A 21,517-nucleotide genomic window follows, 5' to 3' on the forward strand; every position below is an offset into this window, starting at 1 on the left:
CCATTGACAAAACCTTCAAGTTGAAATGATGTGAGAGCTGGTAGAACTTGTGACCTCCAGTAATTATGATTCTTCTCTCCCAATTTTACAGCAATAGTAGGCAAGGAGTTTGGAAAACTAAAATTCTTCAGCTGATCATCGATTTGAATCATCTGTTCAAAGTCTTTGGCTATAGTTTTGCTCTTCGAGTTTGAGGAGCTATCAAAATCATTCATGACGCTAGTCATCTATAGCTCTGATACCATATAACAGTCCTAGAATCAACACAAGAAAGTCATGAAACTTTCTAGGAAACCAAACAGAAAATATAGCAGAAAAACAGAACTCCTCTGTTTGTATATTATCGAAACTGCTAAAAAAATTACAGTTTAAAGAATGAGAGAATGCTTTTATAGTTCAAAAAGAGTCCACGCTGGCAATCCTTGTATCAAGAAAAGCAAAAACTTAAATCTCAGCCATTGACTTAAAAAGCTTTATTCTCAGCCGTTGATGAAAAGATCTTTTACTGCACTTTAACTTTTAGCATATATACTTTAGCTCAGTTACTCATCTTTGTGTAGACCTGTAGACTTGTATTCCTGCTGACTGCCACAACACTTTTCAACCATGTGGATAATCACAATAATTAATCAACCTCAATCATCAATCTCTAAATCATAAATCCTGTACTGATCTTTATAAAACTTGTCGATTATGGTTTAAAATTTCACAACTCAACATCACCCAATGTTCAACCAGATTTGATGAAGGAAATTGATTAAATTCCACATAGCATGCTATAATACATTAAACTTAATTGCATACTAACACATATTGAACTTAATTGCTCTTTGCGAAGCAAGACTAAACTATAATATACTAGAAATATCTCATGTAAACACTTGGGTGAAAATAATAGTTTTGCAAATATGTTTCAAAATTAACAATTTCAACCCAAAATTTCCATCTCTCATGCAAACACTTTCCAAACAATCAAAACCCATTTTTATTTATGCAATTTCATAAGAACAATGCTATACTTACAACTGAGTCATATAAACAGACAAAAAACAAAGAACAAAAAAGTAATTTTACATAGATTTTGTGTAATTTTTGTATTTGTATGACTCATTGTAAGCAAAAAATTATTGATTTCATAATTCAACCATCAATGGTAATAAAACTCATCTTCAATATATCAATTAACAATTACGGCAAAAATGAACAGTAATACAAAGTATAAGTCATTTGATTTCTCACAAAATTAGAAAGTAATTGAGATAAACTTTGCTAAAATAAGAGTTTTAGATTTTTCCCACTCATTAATTTGATGCTCAACCCAATCGGTGTGGAATTTTTCTGGGAATTTCTTCTTCTTGTCCTATTGAAGAAAAAATTGGGGAAAAAGCTTAGAAACTTCAAATTAAAGAAATTGAGAAGCAAAATGAAGAAAAATCTAGATGTATGAGTAACCCAAGGTGAGAATTTATGGTTTTTGCGCCAGTTTTTCTTGGCTGAACCCCACCTCCACTTTCCCCTTTTTCTCTTCCTGTTCTTCCTTCTTTCTTCTTTCCTTCTCTCTTTCTTTCTCACTACTCTCAAATTACCCCCATGATATCAACATTCTACACGACCCCTAAATTTTTCATCTATTTCAGTACAATCCAGATTATTAAATAGTTTCAACTAGGTCCCATACTTAATTCTTAAAACTTGCAATATACCCCCTTTCACCCGAGGCTCTTATGCTGCGACATTCAAAAATGCATGCCGCGGCATGTGGGCTGCTGGTCAAATTCCTGAAGTTCTTCTTCCCTTTTTCAACAATTGATAGTAATCCATATATATATACCAACCCTTAACACCACAAGCATAAAGAACCTAAAAAGAAAGGCTACGAGGGTTACAGAAACGCTTAGGTTCTGATGTTAGCCAAGGCATGAAAGAGTTCCTGCCAGAGGTTGAGACAATATGCAACATTCACCATTTCAATCTGAAAAGACATATTGGTTTATTGTGCTGAAAAATCAAACAAAATTTTGGTTTATGAATACATGTGCAATGGCTCTTTGGATAAATGAATTTTCCAGCAAAATGAAGCACAAACTCTCACTCGGGAAACAAGAAAGAAAATCATCATTCAAATAGGCAAAGGTCTGGAGTATTTGCATGACTTCTGTAAACTGAATATCATTCAATTTGACATTAAATCTCATAACATCCTTCTAGACGAGGACTTGAATGTCAAAATTTATGATTTTGGACTAGCCAAATTGACTGAGAGGGATCGAACCCATGTTTGGACTGTACCAAAGGGAACTCCGGGATATATGGCTCCTGAGTTGGTTCGGGGCACAAATCTCACAGTGAATACTGATATTTATAGCTTTGGAGTTGTGATCCTGGAAATCATTTGCGGAAGGAAAAGTTCTAGCCGGCGTGGTGATTATCTAATCGATACTGTAAAGGTTAAGGCAGAAGAGGATCGACTTTCTGATCTAGTTGATACAGAAAGTGCAGATATGCAAAACAAAAAAGAAGAGGCTGTAAAAACGATCCGAATTACTATTTCATGCTTGCAAACAAACTGGTATAGAAGGCCTTCTGCCTCAATTTTGGTGAAGGCTATGGAGGGTTTGGCAACTTTGGAACCTTTGACTGGTTTTAGTTTTCTAAATTTTGTCAATGTAAAAATACCCCCTATTTATTTTTATTTTGTTACAGCATCAATTCTTTCAAGACCTAGATAATATTTGTGTAGTAGGTAGATACTAGATATTATAATTGATTTAAATTTTTTTACAGGATGTGATATACCAGTAAACACTTCGATTGTAAAACCCCATTCTAATAATATATATATTCCCTTTGGTTTTGTTTATAAGGAGGGACTTTTCTGTCAAATTTTAAAGTTTGGTTAGTGGTGAAAATGAAGAAATGGAAACTGTTGGGTTTGCATGTAGCAAGGGCACAAAATCTGGATGTTTTTGTAAGGAAAAGATGATGTGGCAGGGTTATATTAGAATTAAGAGAATTTGGGGGCTGTTATAGAAAAAAAAAAAATGTTTTTATATATAAATTTGGGCCGCTCGCCCAAATGAAGAAGAAGAAAGTGTGGAGAAGAAAACTGAGAAAAAAAGAAAAGACAGAGAGAAAGGAAGAGAGAGAAGGGAGAAAAGAATAGAGAAAAGAAGGAAGAAGGAAGAGAGAACGTCGGCTGAAGGAGGAAGGGAAAGAAAAAGATAAATGAGGGAGAGAAAGTGAGGTGAAGAGAAGGATGATGCTTGGGGCAGCTGGGTATTTCGGGTTGAGCTGAATTTTTTTAGTGTGAGTGGCAAAAACTAAAACTTTCTTCAAATTCAAGCTTGCATGTTTTAATTAAGATGATCATTTCAGTGGGTTTTGGAGCTTGTTTTGAACTAGGGCGTTAATTGTTGAGTTTGTCATTTTTTGAATGTGTTGAAAGTTCATGCATGAAGATATATTGCATTTGAATGTGTTCTATCAAGAATTGCATTGTTATACTTTAGTTTATGGGTTTGAAATTCATGGAAGTTGTCTTTAAATTGAATGCTCGGCATTTTTTTTACATGAGCGGAAAATGCATAAAAGAATTCTTAAAAAAAAAAAAAATGGAGTTTCAAAGCTTGCATGTCACCTTAAGCTTACTGTTTTTCAGTTACTTCAAAAATCATGTTGATTGAATATTGAAATGTTGTTCATTCGGTAAAGATGAGTTGTTTGCTATTGTTTGAGAAAGGTTTTTAGATGCCTTATCTGTGATATAAGTCCTTATGTGAGGAACTCTTAAAACCTTATTTCAAGTATTTATGGAACCTGTATGTTGCTGTTGGAAGTGTCCTGATATTAATCAAGTTGATTACAAGGTTTTACCAAAATTCTTATTGGCAAGCCGTGTATTTCCAATTGGGTGTTAATGATAAAAGGTTATAAACAATTTATTAATTGCTTTGTTTGATATTCGGTCAAATAGTTGAAAGAGAATGCATTGAATAGCTCCATTAACATATATTCCCTTTTCTAAAAGTTGTTTGAACTTAATGTAAAATAGTGAGATGGTGTTTTTATTAGATTTTCTTCATATGAGACAAAGTTCTAAACTTCATTTGCTTTAAAGAAATTGCCTTATAATTACTTAGCAGGATGAACGTGTGAGAGTGGACTAGGAGTCATGATCTGAAAATATTTGTAAGTTGGGATGCTGAAAGTTCAAGAACTATGGGGTTCAATAGAAAACTGAATAATCTGGGGTGCGTTTGGTTTAGTATTTTGGATAGGATTTTGAGGGATAGTATTGGGTTATTGGATATGAGAGTATTACGAGGTAAATTTTAAAAATTTATAAAAGCCCTTAGTGTTACTAATTTAACTAAAGACCCTAACATGTAAAAGACAAAAACACCCCCACCATCTGCAGTGTCAGATTCCGGCCACCACCGCCGGAATCTGGCCAAAAAATTTTGTTACGGCACAAACTTGTCGGATCTGTGCCGTAACACGTCATTATGGCCTTTTTCGGCTAGATCCATGGTGGATCTGGCCGGAAAAGGCCAGATCTACGGTTTGTTTTGGCCGTCACGGCCGGAAAAGGCCAAACGACGGCCATCTTTGGCCTCAGCGACGGCCAAAGATGTGGCCGTCGTTTTCGGTCAACGACGGCCATTTCTTTGGCCGTCGCTGACGGCCAGATCTGGCGGATCTGGCCGGAAAAGGCCACAGCGGTAACTTCCGGCCATTTCTGGTCGGAAGTTTGGCCGTTGTACAGATTCCGGCTATCACCGACGGTGGTTGCCGGAATCTGACAAGTTGGGTTGATGGGGGTATTTTTGTTATTTTTAAACTTTTTTTCAGGGGGTATTAGTGAAATTATAACCTTATGGGTTAAAATGTAATTAAAAAAATAGGGTAATATTTTGAGAATATTGTACCAAACTCTATTTGAAAAAGATCCGAATAGGGATAAAAATATTAACCAAACGCATACCTGATAATTTTCTACAAGTTCAAGTAGTCAAATATACGACTATAGAAAATTGATATTCTTTTTGTGTGTTGCATTGAGTCTGAAGCATTAAATGCAAGCCACTGCTTTTCATGTCTATGAGACTCACATGGAGTGCAAACCTTAATTAATAATTACATGTTACAATTTTGTCAGGGTTTAAGTGTTAAGCTTAAGAGTACTGAGGGTGTATTTGAAACTATGATGCATCCAGTTTGTGTTGAAGTGCCTATCACGTGAATTTAGATTTTATTAACAATTGTGTAAAGTTTCTTTTGGCTCCCTCATGTTTATTTCATTACTTGTCTTTACTTACATTTTAGCCCAAATACACTACCATAAATTATTTCATAATGTTTTAATAATTTTATAAAGGCCTATGTTTTGGAGAAATATAATGTATTGGGTTAAGAATAAGTATAGTAATGGCTTACAAACCCCCTACGAAGTACCCATTCCCCCAGTTTCAGGCTCTGCCCACGCGATGCAGGATTCCGCTGGGTATTGAGATATTTGGTCTTCAGGCTCTGCGCATGCGTATTGAGATATTTAGTGCTCTGCCTGGGCGTTGAGTTTGTCCGCCAGGTATTGAGATAGCTTTCTTCAGGCTCTGCCCGCCGATGATAGATCTTGCCGGGTATCGAGATGTATTTCCCAGCTCTGCCTGTGTGTGGGATGCCCACAGGTATCGAGATTTTTCCCCAGGGTACTAGTTGTGGTGAGAATCTTTAGTATCAGTTTACTGTTTGAAACAGGATATCAGTTTAAGTTTTCAGATACCAGCCTACAGTTTTCAGTATCAGTTAATAGTTTCAGTTTTCAGTATCTGATGGATAGTTTGCATTAGTATATGAAACATTGATGTTGTAGCATGATTTATAGAAAACATTGTCTTTAGAAGCATAAGGATTACAGCAATTCTTAAGTTCTCATAAAGAATTTCAGCATTTAGTAATGAGCTAGGATTCAGAATTGTTGTTAGTTTAATTGATTAGATTATAATACTTAGAACAATTAGAAATGAGTTATGCTGCATACTGGATGATTAGCTGCCACCTAAAAGAATGTTCATGGAATCATGTTATTTCTGTATTTTTATAAACCTTTGCATGCCATAACTTTTGTTTGACGAATGTTTTGCAAACTCCCCCTTTTCCCCACTCACTGAGTATTTCAGCTCACCCCTTTTTTTTAAAATGTTTTTCCCCCCACCAGGACCTTCCGAGATCTGTGCCGAGTAGTGAGCCTCCCTCAGGGTTGTGCCACGCGTTGACATCTTTTATGTGGGTTTTATTTACGTCGCATTGTAAAATTTGGACTTTCGTTTCAAGAACTCATGTTTTCCTTCATGTATCCTTTTGTTTCATGTTTTGGAATGTATAGTATAAGTGAAAAACTTGATACTACAATTTTCCCTAACTCTTTCCTTTTGTAAAACGAAAGATGATGCATGTCTTTTTTTTTTGAGATGTTTGAATGGAAATACTATGATGTTATTCAGGAAAAGTATGTCTTTAAACAAGTTTCGCAGTTTTTCTACATGACACGTCTCGGGTATCTGAGTCTTGTGGGAGCGCCCGGATCCTACGGGATGAGGAAATTTGGGACGGGTTGTGTCAATGTAGCAATTTACAAATTATTTTATTTTGTTTTTACTTTTATGTTTTGTTTTCTCAAAGTTCTTTCAAGCTTTGTTATTTTGTGGATGTTCCATTGTAGTCAATGAACATTTTAAGGACATTTTTTTTTTCTTCACAATTCTGCATATGCAATCTCTATAATATTTCATCTCCCCTTACCAAGAACTGAAATCTGATCTTTGATGAAGAATTTACTAAGTTTACTCCTTTCTCACCACAGAAATTTAGCACAGTAGAAGATGCTTATTGAAGAATTTTATCGATTGTAAATCAATTTTTTTTTTTTTTTTTTGGTTATATACAGCTTCCTTGGACTTCTCTTTACACATACTTTGAAGGTAATTCCATATTATTGTAATAATGGGTTTACTTTTCCTTCGACAGCTTGTTCTACAATATCAACACCATGGAAGATCTTACAGGAAGAGATTGTTATTTGCTTCTATCTTTTCAAGTACTTGTCCATAGAGTTAAACTTTTCATTTTGATTATTTTGCCTTCTTTATAAAACATTTTCGGGAATTGAAGATCTAAAATCTAGGAATATTGTGACTTTGTTAGCTCCAAAAGCTACGTTTTTGGATGATCCCCTTTAAGTTCTTAGAGCTATTCGTTTTGGTACTTTCTAAATTTTTCGAGATAAATCTTAGTTACGTGCCGTAATGTCTCACTCGGCAGTCACCATTGACCTTTTTTTTTCCCCTTCCAGTGCATCTTTAACTAAATCAGTTGATGCTTTTAGAGGCACACACACAGATATGCTCATCAAGAAGTAGCAAAAGATTGTTACAAACTGCATGATTTCATTCAAATTTCTGGCTGCACTAAGCTCAGATTGGACTATTTGTAATGTAAATATTGAGAACTGGTGTTGGATATTAAGGAAGCTATTACTGCAATTCAGTAGTTGTATCTTACCAAGATATTGACTTGGCATCAGTCACTGGAATAACAAAATTTTCTTAGCCTTGATATTAAATACAAAAGCTCTTGTTTTAGTTATTGCTTTTCTGATGACTAATTCTGTTGTAGCATGGCGAAACTGTCGCAAATGTTGAACATTGAATGAATGCCTAACATAATTTAATCATAGCATCTTATTGCCAATCTTTTTAACCGCATAAGGTTATTGGTACACCTTATGATTAGGTTTGGCTAAATGATCTCAACCATGGTCTTGCTTGTTTAATTGTTTTTGTGCTCAAACTTGCTTCTCACACCAGCTTTTGTTGGATTCATACTAGATGAAGAACTTGAAAAAGGTGCTGCCTGTGATGAAGTTGAAGCTGCTCTTGCAGCCAAAATTAGCAAAGAGCGCATTGGAACGGAAGTATGTTATTTACCAATTTTCATGTACTTGAGTTATCAAATGAGTTTGGTCAATTGTAGCAGATTTGTAAGTCCCAAAGTTTGAAACTTCTGCTGATATTTGTCATCCAAAGAGTATGTATGTTGGCTTAATGTCTTGATGATATACAGATATTGAAGCAAGTAAATGTAGATATGATAAAGCATCTGTAACATCTTCCATGTGATTAAAAATTCCTCATTCTGATCGTGAATATAATCAAAGGGAGTTCCATTAAAAATGAATCATACACCAAAAGAGAAACTTTTGTCTCTAAGCAACACCCTAGTAATCAACCATATTTCTGTAATTAAAGATATATTAACACAAATTAGTCAAAGTCAGTTGTGCTATGCACTGGACTTATATAATAATGTACTGTTAATGTCTGTTAAGTCCATGTCATCATTCTGCTAGTATGTTGGGTTTTTTTTTTTTTAGTATTTGTTCAGTTGTTTTCAGTCTTTTAGCTTTAGAATATAAACGACTCTGCACTGTTATTTGGGGCATTCAGTTTTAATATAATTGAGAGAATTTCCAGATTTTTAAATTCTTTGTGGTATTAGAGCTGTGGAGAATTTTCTTAACGATTCTCAGCATCCAAACAAGAGCAAGTGTTCACCAGAATCTCTTCATACACTAGTCAAACAGCAAGATGAAGCCTTCAATCGAAGTTCAAAGTCTTCAGATTGTGCTTTTGTTCAGGTTCCTTCGTTCTCTTCAAGCTTTTGTTCAGGTTCCTTCGTTCTCTTCAATTACTTTTTCTACTCTGCCTCGTATAACAATCAAGCTTTCACAAAAGAATAATGCTTACTGGAATCACACATAATTTCGGCTGTTTGTGCATTTGATTTGGAATATTTCTAACTGGATCTAGAGATTTACTACCTGAATTTGTTACTGTTGTTAATGAAAACTCTAATCCTAGAATTCAATTAAAGCCAGCTTTTGCTGCTTGGAGTTGAATGGACCAGTTAATTGTGAATTGGCCAAAATGTCTGAGTCAATGTTGTGGCATGTAGTTAAGAGTACGTCGGCTTGTGAAATTTGGACTGTTTTGGACAAACTGACTATCACACAAGCTCGTTCTAAAGTGATGCATCTCAGACATTTGCTTCAAACCACAACCGAAGATTCTCTAAGTGTTCATGAATATGTTCCGAAAATGAAAGATGCCGCTGATATGTTCTCAGCAGTTGACACAGATATCTCATATTCAAAACTCATACTCTATATTTTAAGTGGCTTAGGTCCTGAATTTGATGCAGTGGTTGTGAATTTGACATCCTTAGCTTCACGAAATAAGTTGTTTGAATTCCTTTACATTCTAGTGATGTTCCTGGTAGCTCAGTACTGTATGGTTATGGTACTACCAAAAAAAAATGTTAATGCTACTGGTTCAGTATCTTTTACTCCTCAGTATCAGTCTCCACCATCATTTTAGAATTGTCAATACTTTGTTTGAGGTGTTACAGATCAAGGAAGAACACCAGGCGGTTGCAGTAGGCCAATTTGCCAACTCTGTGGTAATGTAGTGCTACCACAAGGGTGTTGAGCAGCTCTCAGAGGTAATGGTCAACTTTTATCCATTCTACATATTGGCTTATCTTATTTGAGTTGTGCTTCTAATCAATACTTGACTTTAAAGAGAGTATTTCATGTGCCTGAAATTACTAAAAATTTAATTAGTATTTCTCAGCTTTTACCTGATAATCCTGTGTATATTTAGTTTACTGATCAACATTGTCTTATAAAGGACAAGAACACAAAGATTCTCCTTCTTCAAGGAATTATTAGGGGAGGATTCTAACTCTGTGGTAATGTAGTGCTACCACAGGTTTGATATTAGTTTTTCAAGGATCTATTTCGAGTCCAAATTCACACTCCAATGCTTCCAACTCTCAAATGGTTCAGTCATTGCATTACCACCACCATCTTTTCAGCCGCAAATAGCACCATCTCAAGCTTATATAGATTCACCAGCTACTGTCGATGATAGATCCTGGTATCTTGATAGCGGAGCTTCTGATCATATTACCTGATAATTTGTAACAATGTTGACTGCTCAGTGTCAGAGATTAGTACTTGTATTGTATCTTAGAGAGCTATTACTTGTAATCTTTATGAGAAAATTAATAAAACATTTGATTTGTAGCATCAGAGGCTTGGGCATCCACATGCTTCTGTGTTGAAAGCTCTTATCTCTAAATTATTTTCTCACGGATTATCTTCACTGATTTCTTCTTGATCTTTTTGCTCATCCTTTTGCTTTGGTAAACAACCTCAACAGCCTTTTCCTGTCTTTTTGATTAAGGTTTCTACCTCTCTTTGAGTTGATACATTCTAATGTATGGGGGCCTTCACCTATTATATCCACATAAGTTAAAGTTCATGGTGTGTTAATTTGTACTTAAAAAGTTCAACTGATTTTTCTATATAGTCTTATAAGTCCTTTTGACTTTGTTTGAAACATGAGATAATTACCCAAAATGAGATTTTGATATATGGATTCCTCAAAATTCACTTTAATTTTTGAATCATCTAAAAATCATATAAAAATTGATTTTAATTTGATATTTTGATTTAAACTGATTAGATCTAGTTTTGTTAGAAATTTGAAATATCTATTCAATGTGGATTTTATTCTTTAGGGTTTATTTGTAAGTGCCCTGTCTCATTTCTGTGTATGAATTGTGATTTGTCCTTTGGTAACTTGTTTGCTAATTCTAGCGGTAGAAATCAGAGATTTTACTTGAAGATTAAGCTTGATAAACAACTGATATATTTAATAAGTCTCTGTCTACTTCAAGGTTTGAATTACTTAGAAACAAGCTGCAAGTTACTGCTGCTGCTACTGGTACAGCTGAATCTTCTCCTCAGTTGACTAAAGACAACCAGAATTGATGAATTGATGTATCTTTACAGCTTACTAATGTACTCAAGTCACTTCTGATAGTCAGCTGCTCATATTTGAGGTCAGTTACTGCTACTATCTGCTGCAGTAACGTGTTCAGTTAATTCTTGTGTAATTTTCAGTTTAGTGGCTCATATTTGAGGTCAGTCACTACTGCTATCTGCTGTAGTAAGTGTTCGGTTGCTACTTTTGTAATATTCAGTATTGGTGAAAGTAAGGTTGCTGTCTGCTTGTGTAATATTCAGTTTGGTAGTAGTCAGATGGCTATCTGCTGGTTTTGGTCAGGTTGCTATCTGAAAATTAGACTAATATCTATTGTCAGAAGTGTTCAATTGCTAACTGCTTGTTTGCTCTAAGTTTGATCACATTAATGATAATTAGTTGATGCTTGTGTAATATTCAGTTTGGTAAAAGTCAGATTGCTATCTGCTGGTTTTGGTCAGATTGCTACCTTGTGTTTTTTGGGTGCAAGTCAGTTTGGTGGACCATAGCTTATGTCTGTGATCAGTTTGCATACTGAAAGAAGTGATTCATTTCAACCGAGATTCCAAGAACTTTTACTCAGTCTGAGAGAAGATATTGATATATGAAGATGCACAATGCTGCACTGTTCTGTTTGCGGGAAAATAATGGTAAAAGTGCAACAAATCCCAGTCTAGTTTAAGAGAAGATATTAGCAAGAAAAATGTAATAATCTTTCCAGGTTTAGTTTGAGGGAAGATGTTAAGCATTGTTAGGAGTTTGTTAAAGGTTCGGTTAGTTTGTTAAAGCAATGGTTACTGCCGTTAGGTGTTAGTTACTGTTCAGCTTAAAGCAGCCTATAAATGGTGTCACTGTAGCTTGCACTTGTTATCAGAAATATACAACAGAATTTTTTCCAGAATACACTCTTCTTCTTCTTCGTCATTTTCCTCTGTTTTTGCGCCTAACCTTACAAAAAGAAATACTGAGTGAATTCAAATGAAGTGTAAACTAGTACACTGTGAATTATGGATGATAAATCTTATTTTAAGGATAAGGGTAATCTGTACACTCATCGCCCTGTGTCCTTCCTTGAATGGTTGCCACTCAAGGAAGGATTTGACAATTAGAAGGGGGGGAGCCGTTGTCTTGGGAGGGTGTGCCACCCCACTTCAGCTCTACATCCAAAGGCTCGACTACATGCACTGCTCTGTCACTCATGCCAAGAGCGATCTGATTAGGCTCGGATGGATGAGCTGCTATGACAAAAGGATAGGTGGGAGTGTTGCTGCTGCAGAATACATGTTGTCAATGAGCGATGGATTTTACGGGCTCCCACATTTTGATACAATGAAATATACAAAAAAATGCCTTGAAACATCTGAACTGGTTTATATAGAATAACTGAAATATACATGTATGCAGCGCCATCAATAAATCTTCCAACAATGAGCTCAGAGCGATAAGCCACGCACTAGGCCAAGGCTTATAACATACTATCCATAAAAAACCATTGAAGTAGGAAATTTTACTCTAGCCAGTCAGCGTGGAATTAGTACAATGATGATAATAGGCTACATAACTAAATCTTTTATGCAAACAACAATATGTGATTTGGCGTCTCATTGACCTTAATTATTGTGATGCTGTGTTTCCACAGTATTAGAAATAAGACTATGGTCGGTAAGTTTAATGAAAGAACTGAAGAAAAACTACAACATGATGACATGGAAGCAAAACTTACAGAACGTGAACATTCAAGCTTGCTGTCATAAATGGAAATTTTGGCTATCATGAACCACAAAAACATGTGTTTGATCATTATGAAACTGGACTTTAGTTTGTCCGACCAAAGGGGATTGACGGCCAGCTGGTGCTTGTATGAACCTTGATTTCAGCTTCTCCCATTTATCAGTACTCCACAAGTCCACATACATAGCTGCATCAAATTAATTGAATATAAATAAATTATTAAGTAGTGGAAATAAAAAAACCCAGAGATAACAAAGAAGAGAAAGCTTAAACTTGATTTTTGGGACCCTGATTGAAATTCAATAGCATTTAGAAGTGACTGGGGGAAGCCATGTTTGAAACTTGTAGTAAATTAGAGTATTTCCTCATTTGTATGACTGACTGTTGTTTTCAGTGTAGTAAGTGATTAGCTACGCTGGAAGTAGAACATTTTCCATTCTTATTTTCACTTGTAAGTCCTATATAACTTCTTTTTTCCCTACCCACAACTTGTTTTGAATTAAGATTGCTAAGGGATTTGAACTCAAATTACTTGGCTCACTTAGCATGATATCATGTATTCATGTTGAGTAACCACTTGATCCAAAAACCATATCAAAAGCTTCAGCTTATAGCCAAGAGCCCAATAATGGTATTTAAGCTATGACAGTACCCAAATAACCAGATTCATGTTCAAAAATAATTCTAAAAGAGCATTTCCATGGAAAGATCTTCACATTAGAAATCCCCTCAAAACAATTCGATTCTTCGACTTCACCTATTCAAACGACAGCTTATATTTGGGCACTTCTCAACACCTATTGCTGAGAAGGTACCATCCAAGAAGACTATATTTACATAGTAATTCAACTATGTTTTGAAATTTTACCAAAGAAAAGGCTCATGTATGCAGGCATTGGTTACCCTAAATGGCTTAAGATCAATCTCAAATTGTAACTTCGATTTCATGTAAAGTAATTTGCTCCCCAGATAAGCAAAAATTCATAGAGCAAACCCTTAATGGTCCAAATGTTCTAGGTTTCTTACTCTTGACAAAAAAAATTATAGCATCCAAATTAAACATTATTAAGAACAACTAATAGCCATAAACATTAACATATTAAATTTTATATTAGTTAGGCACTAACCTGAGCATCAACCCCTGAAGACACCAATGCATTTAAAGTTTGGGAAAATGTAAGCCCTGCGATTTGATTTTCGTGACCCTTAAGTTTGGTTTTGACCTGCCAACAACATCCAACATTAGTTATGCTTCCTTATTATATGTCACGCAATAAGCTTTAGATAATCAAGAGAGCTATTGATTAGATTATTAAAATAGCTATACTTAAGTTTTTTCTATTGTGATGGACTCAGGTTCGCCTTTTTGTACTTTTGTTGCATCTGTGTTTGTTCAGGAAGATGATGTGTTTAATTTAAAAAAAAAAAAATGATGTCAATAGTCCTTATGGAATTATACTAACCATCAATTCCTTAAAACAAGAAAGTAACAATAAGACTTTCCCTCTAATGAACTCTGCTAAGAAGCATAAATCAGACTGAATGGTATAGGTAATGATTCAACCAAATCAGAATCAAATTTACATTAACAATCTCAAAATATCATCATAATCAACTATAAATTAACACTAGCTATAAATGGAGGCAAAGCAGTTGAACATATCCTTTGACCAGGTATACAGAAAACTAGCTTCAGAAATTAAATAAAGAAAACGACATATGAAGTGAGAAACTTCACCTCATCAACTCTGATATTGTATATTGAATGGTAGAATCCTCCATCCCAATGGCAATAATATTATTATCTTGAGGTGGAATGCCAAATAGGTAGCTGCCAGAGGTGGGGGCATAAGCATCGTCATGACCTAAGACATAGTAAGCAATCTTATTCAGTCATGTGGAATCTCAAAATATTGCAAAAGCATTATCTCAAGCAAATATTGTTGAACATGTATGAAATACAAACTTCAAATTTGGAGAGGTGCAATAACTTACCTTGAATGTCATCATGTTGAATAAGGAAACTTTTCCACCGGAGGCAGACATAACATAAGAATCATATTTGGATAAAGCGATGCATGCAGCAGACCTCTTCAACTGGTTTATTATCATTTATGTCATTGGTCATAAGTGTTCCACTAGGAGGTTGCCACACTAGAGCGCTACGTATGCAGTAGCTTGACGAGTTTGCAACTGACAATAAAAAGGTCAAAATATAAAAACAGAAGAAATTTATAAATGGAAAGTAATAAACCTTCCTCGAGGGATTCCTTTCACTACATTGCCATTTCCAAAGCTTGTGAACAGCGCTGGCGGCAAGGGCCAATAGAGCTAGACCAGAGTTGGTGTATCCCAGGCCTAAATATAAGGGAAATTACCAATGTATTTCACATCATTTATGCCTAATGTTTTATTTGGCTATTTATACATTGATTGGTATTAAGCTTTTGATGAACTTGATATTGTTTCTTTTTCTGCGTCTATTTGTAAGAAGTCGTGTGGTTTAAATATGTTTCGCCAGTCCTCTCCTACTTTGTTAATCCATGAAACAAGCACTACCATGTAGAGAGGGTGTATTATGCCCTAACTTCACAACTGAGGTGGCATTACCATGTGAATTGGCAGTCCACATATCATCATCCTCAGAGGTATGTCACGATATTCAAAAAAAGAAAGGAAAAATTCAAAAGAAAGGTTAGCACATCAGATGAGCAGGTTTAAACTAGCATTCCAGCATTTGACTTAACATTCTAGAGTTCCTGGCATTGTGCATCTAATTCTTTAGAATATACGGTTGGTATATTAACGAAAGATATAGTTCATATGATTTGCATAGCTTTATAATAGTAAAATATCTCATATATGAGCACAGGCACACAAAGGGCAGTAAATAACCACAAAGAAAATATCCAACACCACAGAAGCAGAGGGGTTTCTTCCTAACTGAAATAAAATGCAAATACTTGAATTCTTTACCACCTACCGTGCTTGGTGCTATATAATCAGGTACGCAGAGAGCTTTCATTTGTGTCACCAACATTTGCCCCCACTACAGTCCAAAGAACAGAAATTTCAATCAATAATAAATAATCTCTGGAAAAAGTTTTATAAATTTTTCAGTGACCAGTCATTAAACAGTGGTTTTTTTCTAATTTTTTACCAAGAAGAATACTATGGATGGAAGTCCATGCTCATGACATTAGATCCTTGATTAAGGGTTCACACAACGGCTTTGGTAAGGCTAGCTTGAGAATATACATTGGGAGTATGTGCCACACCAGCAAAAGACACCTAGAAAACCAAAAGATAATAAGAGGTGAGAAAGGAACAAAAGAATTGTTACAACCAGCTGATGTAAAGGCCATTTAGAAATTTATAGCAGCTATCAAGCTTGAAAAAACAATAGATTATGTCACTCATCCAGACATCATCAGATTGGCCAGTGCAGATACGCTTCATCAAATGCTTTGAATACTCTGATTGACAATCCATCCCATTCATACCTGTCGGCGTCCTTGGATGTTTCAAGAATGCAGCAATAGCACCTGGAGATGGGGAAACAACACTCTGATATGGCTGCACAGTAAGAATCATTACAATTATTATTTGAGTATGCACCAATGTTTTATATGGCAGATGGATGCAAAATACTCACACCATGAGCACCAATAGGCGAAATGCACCAGCCTTAGGAATTGGTCCCACAAGCTGGGCTGTTTGTAGGAGAAGGACTAGCTCCTTTTGCCGTAGGGTTGCAAGAATGATCAGTGAAGAGTGTTTTAATATCAGGGTTTGGACAAGGATTCTTGCAATGTTGATGCTGCCAATTTAAACTGAAATTTTTTTTTAAAGAAGTGAGTTCTAGAAAATAAGTCTATCAAGAGGAGGTAATATCATCTGCAAGTGTAAATGATATCAATCACCTTACAAATATAAGAGCAAAAGCGCAAACCCAAAGTAGAAATCAACTAATATATAATATACCAATACAAATAAATATTTGTAAAATGCATTCTCTAGGTTTTGTTTTTACCAAAAAACTTGCTGCTGCACACTGACACAGGAAAATTAACTGATATGAAAAGATTCAAGAATAACCTCGGGTTTATTAATGTCCTCAGTTGTGAACTGTTGAAGGCTAGGAATGTAAGCTTGTCACGAAACAGGGGGTTTGCTTCAATTAGCTTATTAAGTTCTACAAGCATAATATTACAAACCGATTTTGTGTCTCCATACTTGGAAAGCTGCTCATTTTTCCGGATCACGAAGTGCCAACAGAAAAAATCAACCAAAAATTTTAATGGCATACCATACCAATTAAAAAGAATGGTGGAGTAGTCACCTAAATCAACTAAAGCTATCAAGTGTAAGAAGCTGGGTAAATCTCCTTGAAATGTTCTTCATTGAAGGATGCAAAAACCTTAAGGTCCTAGTCAAGAATCTCAATAGCCTTTGCTCCGATCCTGCCTGATAACATGAAGGAAAAAAATGGAACATTATTATGCATATATGGGTTAAAACTCTACATATGAAAACAAAACTACTTCCTTCTTAATGAATGGCAATACCATTAATTTTTAATATGTCCTGATGATCACTTCAATGGGTTCAGTATATTGGCATAATGAATCAGAAGTCTATTACTTTCCCTTTAAATTTACTCTTCAAACCATAGAGCTAATAAATTGCTTTGGGTACACAATTCCTAGGGCTGCAAAGTAAACTAAATCTTCCAAAAGGTTCCATGAACATTCATCGTCTTCATATTAAAAATACCAAGAATAAACCAGTATAGGAAAGGTCATTGAAGAATTAACTTCATCATTTCATGTCGCGAAGGAAAAAATTTTAGCACAATACCAGGTTATGGGTGGTGGTGACATCATCTGAGGTCAGGATTTGGCTTCAAAATGTGTGGCCATGCTGCACGGCTGAGGCAAAGATCTGCCAACCAGAGCAGCTCAAGCGAAGATTCGGCCAGACCTTGAGTAGCTAAGTCGTTGACCGCTTTGCCACCCCCAAATAAGGCCTTCGTAGCCAGAATTAAATAAATTAATAAATATTAAGAAAATATTTTTAAAAATCTTTTATTTTTCGAGAAAATATTAATAGTATATATGAAAGAGAAATGCTATAATTGTACAGTCAATTCATCTAATATCACACACTTACCGCATGACTTTGTTGTGTGTTGATGAAAATTACAGTTTCTTACCATCCTATTCTTTCACAGAAATTTGAACAATCTGTAATTATAAAGAACAACACATTAATAGTCAAAGCAAAACTATAGAAAATGTTATTTGCAGATTCTAAATTGATCATAATTTATCAATTAATCAAGAAAATGAGGAATTTCGTCAACAAGTACTTCTATATATGCTTCAAAAACACGTATAAATTAACTTTAAAGAAACATAAATTGTAATATTGTAGCTTCTCTATATATACTTGATAGTCTATACTTGATTCACTTGGAAAATTTTAATTAAAGACAAAACCAATAATAAAGACCATTAAGGATTCACTAGTATTAATTTAATGAAAGAGAACAAAGAAATCTACTTAAAAAGTATAATTTTAAGTAAACGAATACTTACCATTTTGTAACAGTGGTATGATCATATCAATCTCACTCTCCAAATAATGTTCATGGTTCAACAAGTTTAACCTTGGCATGCTTAAGCCTCCTCCACAAAAAGTCTTCATCTTGAAGCATTTACCCACTTGTAGTGTTTCCAAGAATGGGAATTTTAAAGTGTAATCCCCGAAGCAGAAGCATTTGAGACTTTCTGAACGATACAATTCCAACTCCATCAATTTCTCAAAAACAATTTCACCTTTCTCTATATCTCCCTCGTTTGCTATTACTTCTATCATCATTTCACATCCTTCGATACTCAACACTTTTAGGTTCACCAGACTTTTGGCTGTTGAGGATGACATTAAGTTTTGCATTCCATTGCAATAGCTTATCCTCAAAGTCCTCAAATTTTCAAAAGATGCTAAAGATGGCAACATAGTAGTCAAATTGTGACAATGATTCACCTCAAGACTATCAAGATTCTGAAGAATTGAGTGCAATTGGAAATCTTGTTTCCAAATACACTTTAAATTAAAAAGTCCTTCCAATTTTAAAACTTTTAATTTTGAAAGTGCTCCGACGTATTTCTCATCCTTTTCAAATGAGAATATCTCTTTGTATGAACTTACTTTCAATACGAGGTTTTCGAGACTGTTAAATTTGTGAAGAATTTGAATTGGAGTGTTTGTATATTCATCCTTAATCAATTGAAGAGTTTTTACTTTGCCAAAGCTCTCTTGAAATTCTCCTTCCCAAATCAATATGATGTCCCTTCCACTTAATGTCAATTCCTCCAAATTGGAGTCAACCTAAAGAAAAATCATGTCAATCAAATTAAAGTTAATATTTCCCTTAAAAACATATAATAATAATATACATAAAATTAAGCAGGAAAAAGATATTTATTTAACCTTTTTTTCCCCTTATAATTACCATGTAATTAGTCCAATTACTTTATTGGGCCACTTATAACCCTTGAATCAGAATAAAAAAAGTTAACCTGAGGGCTGAAATCGATACCTCTAATTAATGTTGATTTGTAAAATATGATAGTTAAAAACAAGAATATGACAAATGGAATTAGCCCAGCCATTGGAACAAATTGACTTTTTGACGAGCCTTGTGCTAGGATAAGCCTAGTTCTACGTAACACTAGATTACATCTTCCAATGCTAGAAGGAAATATGTAAATCTTATTCTAACGCAAAATTTGCATTACAATACCCATACACAAACTAACTTTAAAAAAACAATTTATTATAATTAACCCTAAAAACATAATATTACCATAAAATAAATATTCAAACTAATTAATTGAATACATATACCTCTTTTTTGTGTTCTTGTTGTATGATTGCAGTAAGGCCATTTCCCTTATTCTCTACTTCCATCTCCTCCAACTGCCATTCAATCTCATTCAAGCTCTTATAATTGACTTTTAGTAACTTTGGTGTGCTTAAGATTCCTTGACAGAAAGTTTTCATATTGGGGCAATTTCTTATAATTAACTCTTCCAAAGATGGGAAATTGAAAGAGTAATTCCCAGAGCAAAAGCATGTAAGACTTTCTAACCTTATAAGTGAAAACTTCTTCAAATTATCAAAAACAATTTCAGTACTCGTTGTTGCATCTCTTTCTCCACCATTTTCTACTATTTCAATCAACATTCTACAACTACTTATTCTCATTTCTCTCAATTGCACCAAGTTTCTAGCTGTTGAAGGTGTTATTAACTTCATCATAAACTCGTTGCAATAGTCAACTTTCATAACTTGAAGATTCTGGAAAGAAGCTGAGGATGTATCTAGACTCATCAATTTGCTACAACTCTGTAAATCTAGAACTTCAAGATTTGGAAGACTTGGAAAGAATAGCTCTTTGTATTGATGACAATAATACAGGTTGAGCTCTTTCAGATTTTCAAATCTTTGAAAGAGTCCAATTGAAAAATTTGTTGAGTCATCACGTCCGATCTCAAGAGCTTTAGATTGACTTCGCCATTTAATATTTTTCATGCCATTCTTTAATTCAAATACGTCCAAATCATGATTGATCTACAAGATCCATCAAAAACAAAATCCAATTAGCTTTTTAATTATATAGTTAAAAACGAAAGTTTAGTTATTGCTCAAAAGTCATAGGCCAAACCCAATCAAATTTTGACAAATCAACTACAATATATTTTAAAACTTGTAAATTATATTTTATTAATATTTAAATTTTCAAATCAATATTAAAAATTGCATTCAAAAACTATTTTTGAAAACTACAGATTATACCTACTTTTTTGTTTTTGTTTACATTATTTTTGAAAATAGGAAATAGAAAGGTACATTTCAAATTATTTTTATTTTTAGATTATTTTTTCAAAGGGCTACCATGAATCAAATTTGTGAGCAAATGTGTCATTAATGTGATTTTACTCCTCGAAACCAAAAAACTCCACTAATTTGGAAGACTACAATATACACTTCCTCATTAAATTATTTGAATTTAAGTTGGAATATAGTGGAAACGGCTATAGATGCAAATAGGGATGTATACGAGCCGAGCCGAGCCGAGCTAAGTATCTCGGTACTCGAGCTCGGCTCGTGATGAACAGTACCGAGCTCGAGCTTGAGCTTAATCGAGCTTCAGTACTCGAGCTCGAGCTCGAGCTCGCGAGTGTGAAGGGGTACTTGAGCTTGAGCTCGAGCTCGCTTAATCGAGCTCAAGCTCGAGCCTGATCAAAACTCGATAAGTGTTTTTGAATCTTTGAATCTTAGAATAAGAAGTCCTCCACCTTTTCAGGCCAATAATCAAAAACCACAATAATCAGTGCAATATTAGTATCCAATTCTTGGAACTAAAAAACACTGTTGAGCTCCAAAAAAGAACAATCAATAAAACTACAAAGAAAATAACAAAATGAACAAGTTCATTAAACAAATAACCTCCCTCAGTCCATAAATTCTTCAGATAATCAAACAAAAACCCATGTCACAAACGATGACTACACAACACACCCATTTGTTAACAGATACCAGAAATCAAAACTCTACCCAATTGAAAGAAACTTCTCCACTAACAAATCCATCATTGAACAGACCCCATTTCCTTAAAAAATAAAAGATCCCCACTTATCAAGAACAGCAACAACCCAACAAAAAGAAAATAAAAATCCCAATTTGTCAAAATTGCAAGCTATACCCAATCCAAAACATCTCATGTACTGCCAAACCCATCAAACATCCCCATTCCTCAAAAAAAAAAAAAAAAAAAAAAAAAAAAAAAATCCGGCCAAAGACCATAAAAGAACCTATTTTTCCCCAAGTTA

The 21,517-nt window shown here is 34.6% G+C and overlaps 1 protein-coding gene, 1 long non-coding RNA gene and 1 pseudogene across 2 annotated transcripts; all 3 read right to left on the minus strand.

Annotated features, from left to right (window-relative positions):
• Positions 1-11,608: 11,608 nt before the first annotated feature.
• LOC116116490 lies at positions 11,609-15,249 on the minus strand (annotated as a pseudogene).
• A 26-nt stretch (positions 15,250-15,275) lies between these two features.
• Positions 15,276-16,935, minus strand: LOC116116505. Its single transcript, XR_004125816.1, has 4 exons — positions 16,716-16,935; positions 16,273-16,450; positions 15,778-16,193; positions 15,276-15,666 (listed from the first exon to the last, which is right to left on the minus strand). It is a non-coding gene; the product is annotated as an uncharacterized LOC116116505 (long non-coding RNA).
• Positions 16,936-17,576: 641 nt separating this feature from the next.
• On the minus strand, positions 17,577-19,678 carry LOC116116503. The gene is made up of 4 exons (XM_031402568.1): positions 19,530-19,678; positions 18,218-19,010; positions 17,790-17,863; positions 17,577-17,646 (listed from the first exon to the last, which is right to left on the minus strand). The coding sequence occupies exons 1-3, from the start codon at positions 19,590-19,592 to the stop codon at positions 17,829-17,831; spliced, it is 891 nt and encodes a 296-aa protein (XP_031258428.1). The 5' UTR covers positions 19,593-19,678; the 3' UTR covers positions 17,577-17,646; positions 17,790-17,828.
• Positions 19,679-21,517: the final 1,839 nt, after the last annotated feature.

The sequence above is a fragment of the Pistacia vera genome, unplaced genomic scaffold (genome assembly GCF_008641045.1).
Source record: "Pistacia vera cultivar Batoury unplaced genomic scaffold, PisVer_v2 Contig778, whole genome shotgun sequence".
Classification (NCBI taxonomy): domain Eukaryota; kingdom Viridiplantae; phylum Streptophyta; class Magnoliopsida; order Sapindales; family Anacardiaceae; genus Pistacia; species Pistacia vera.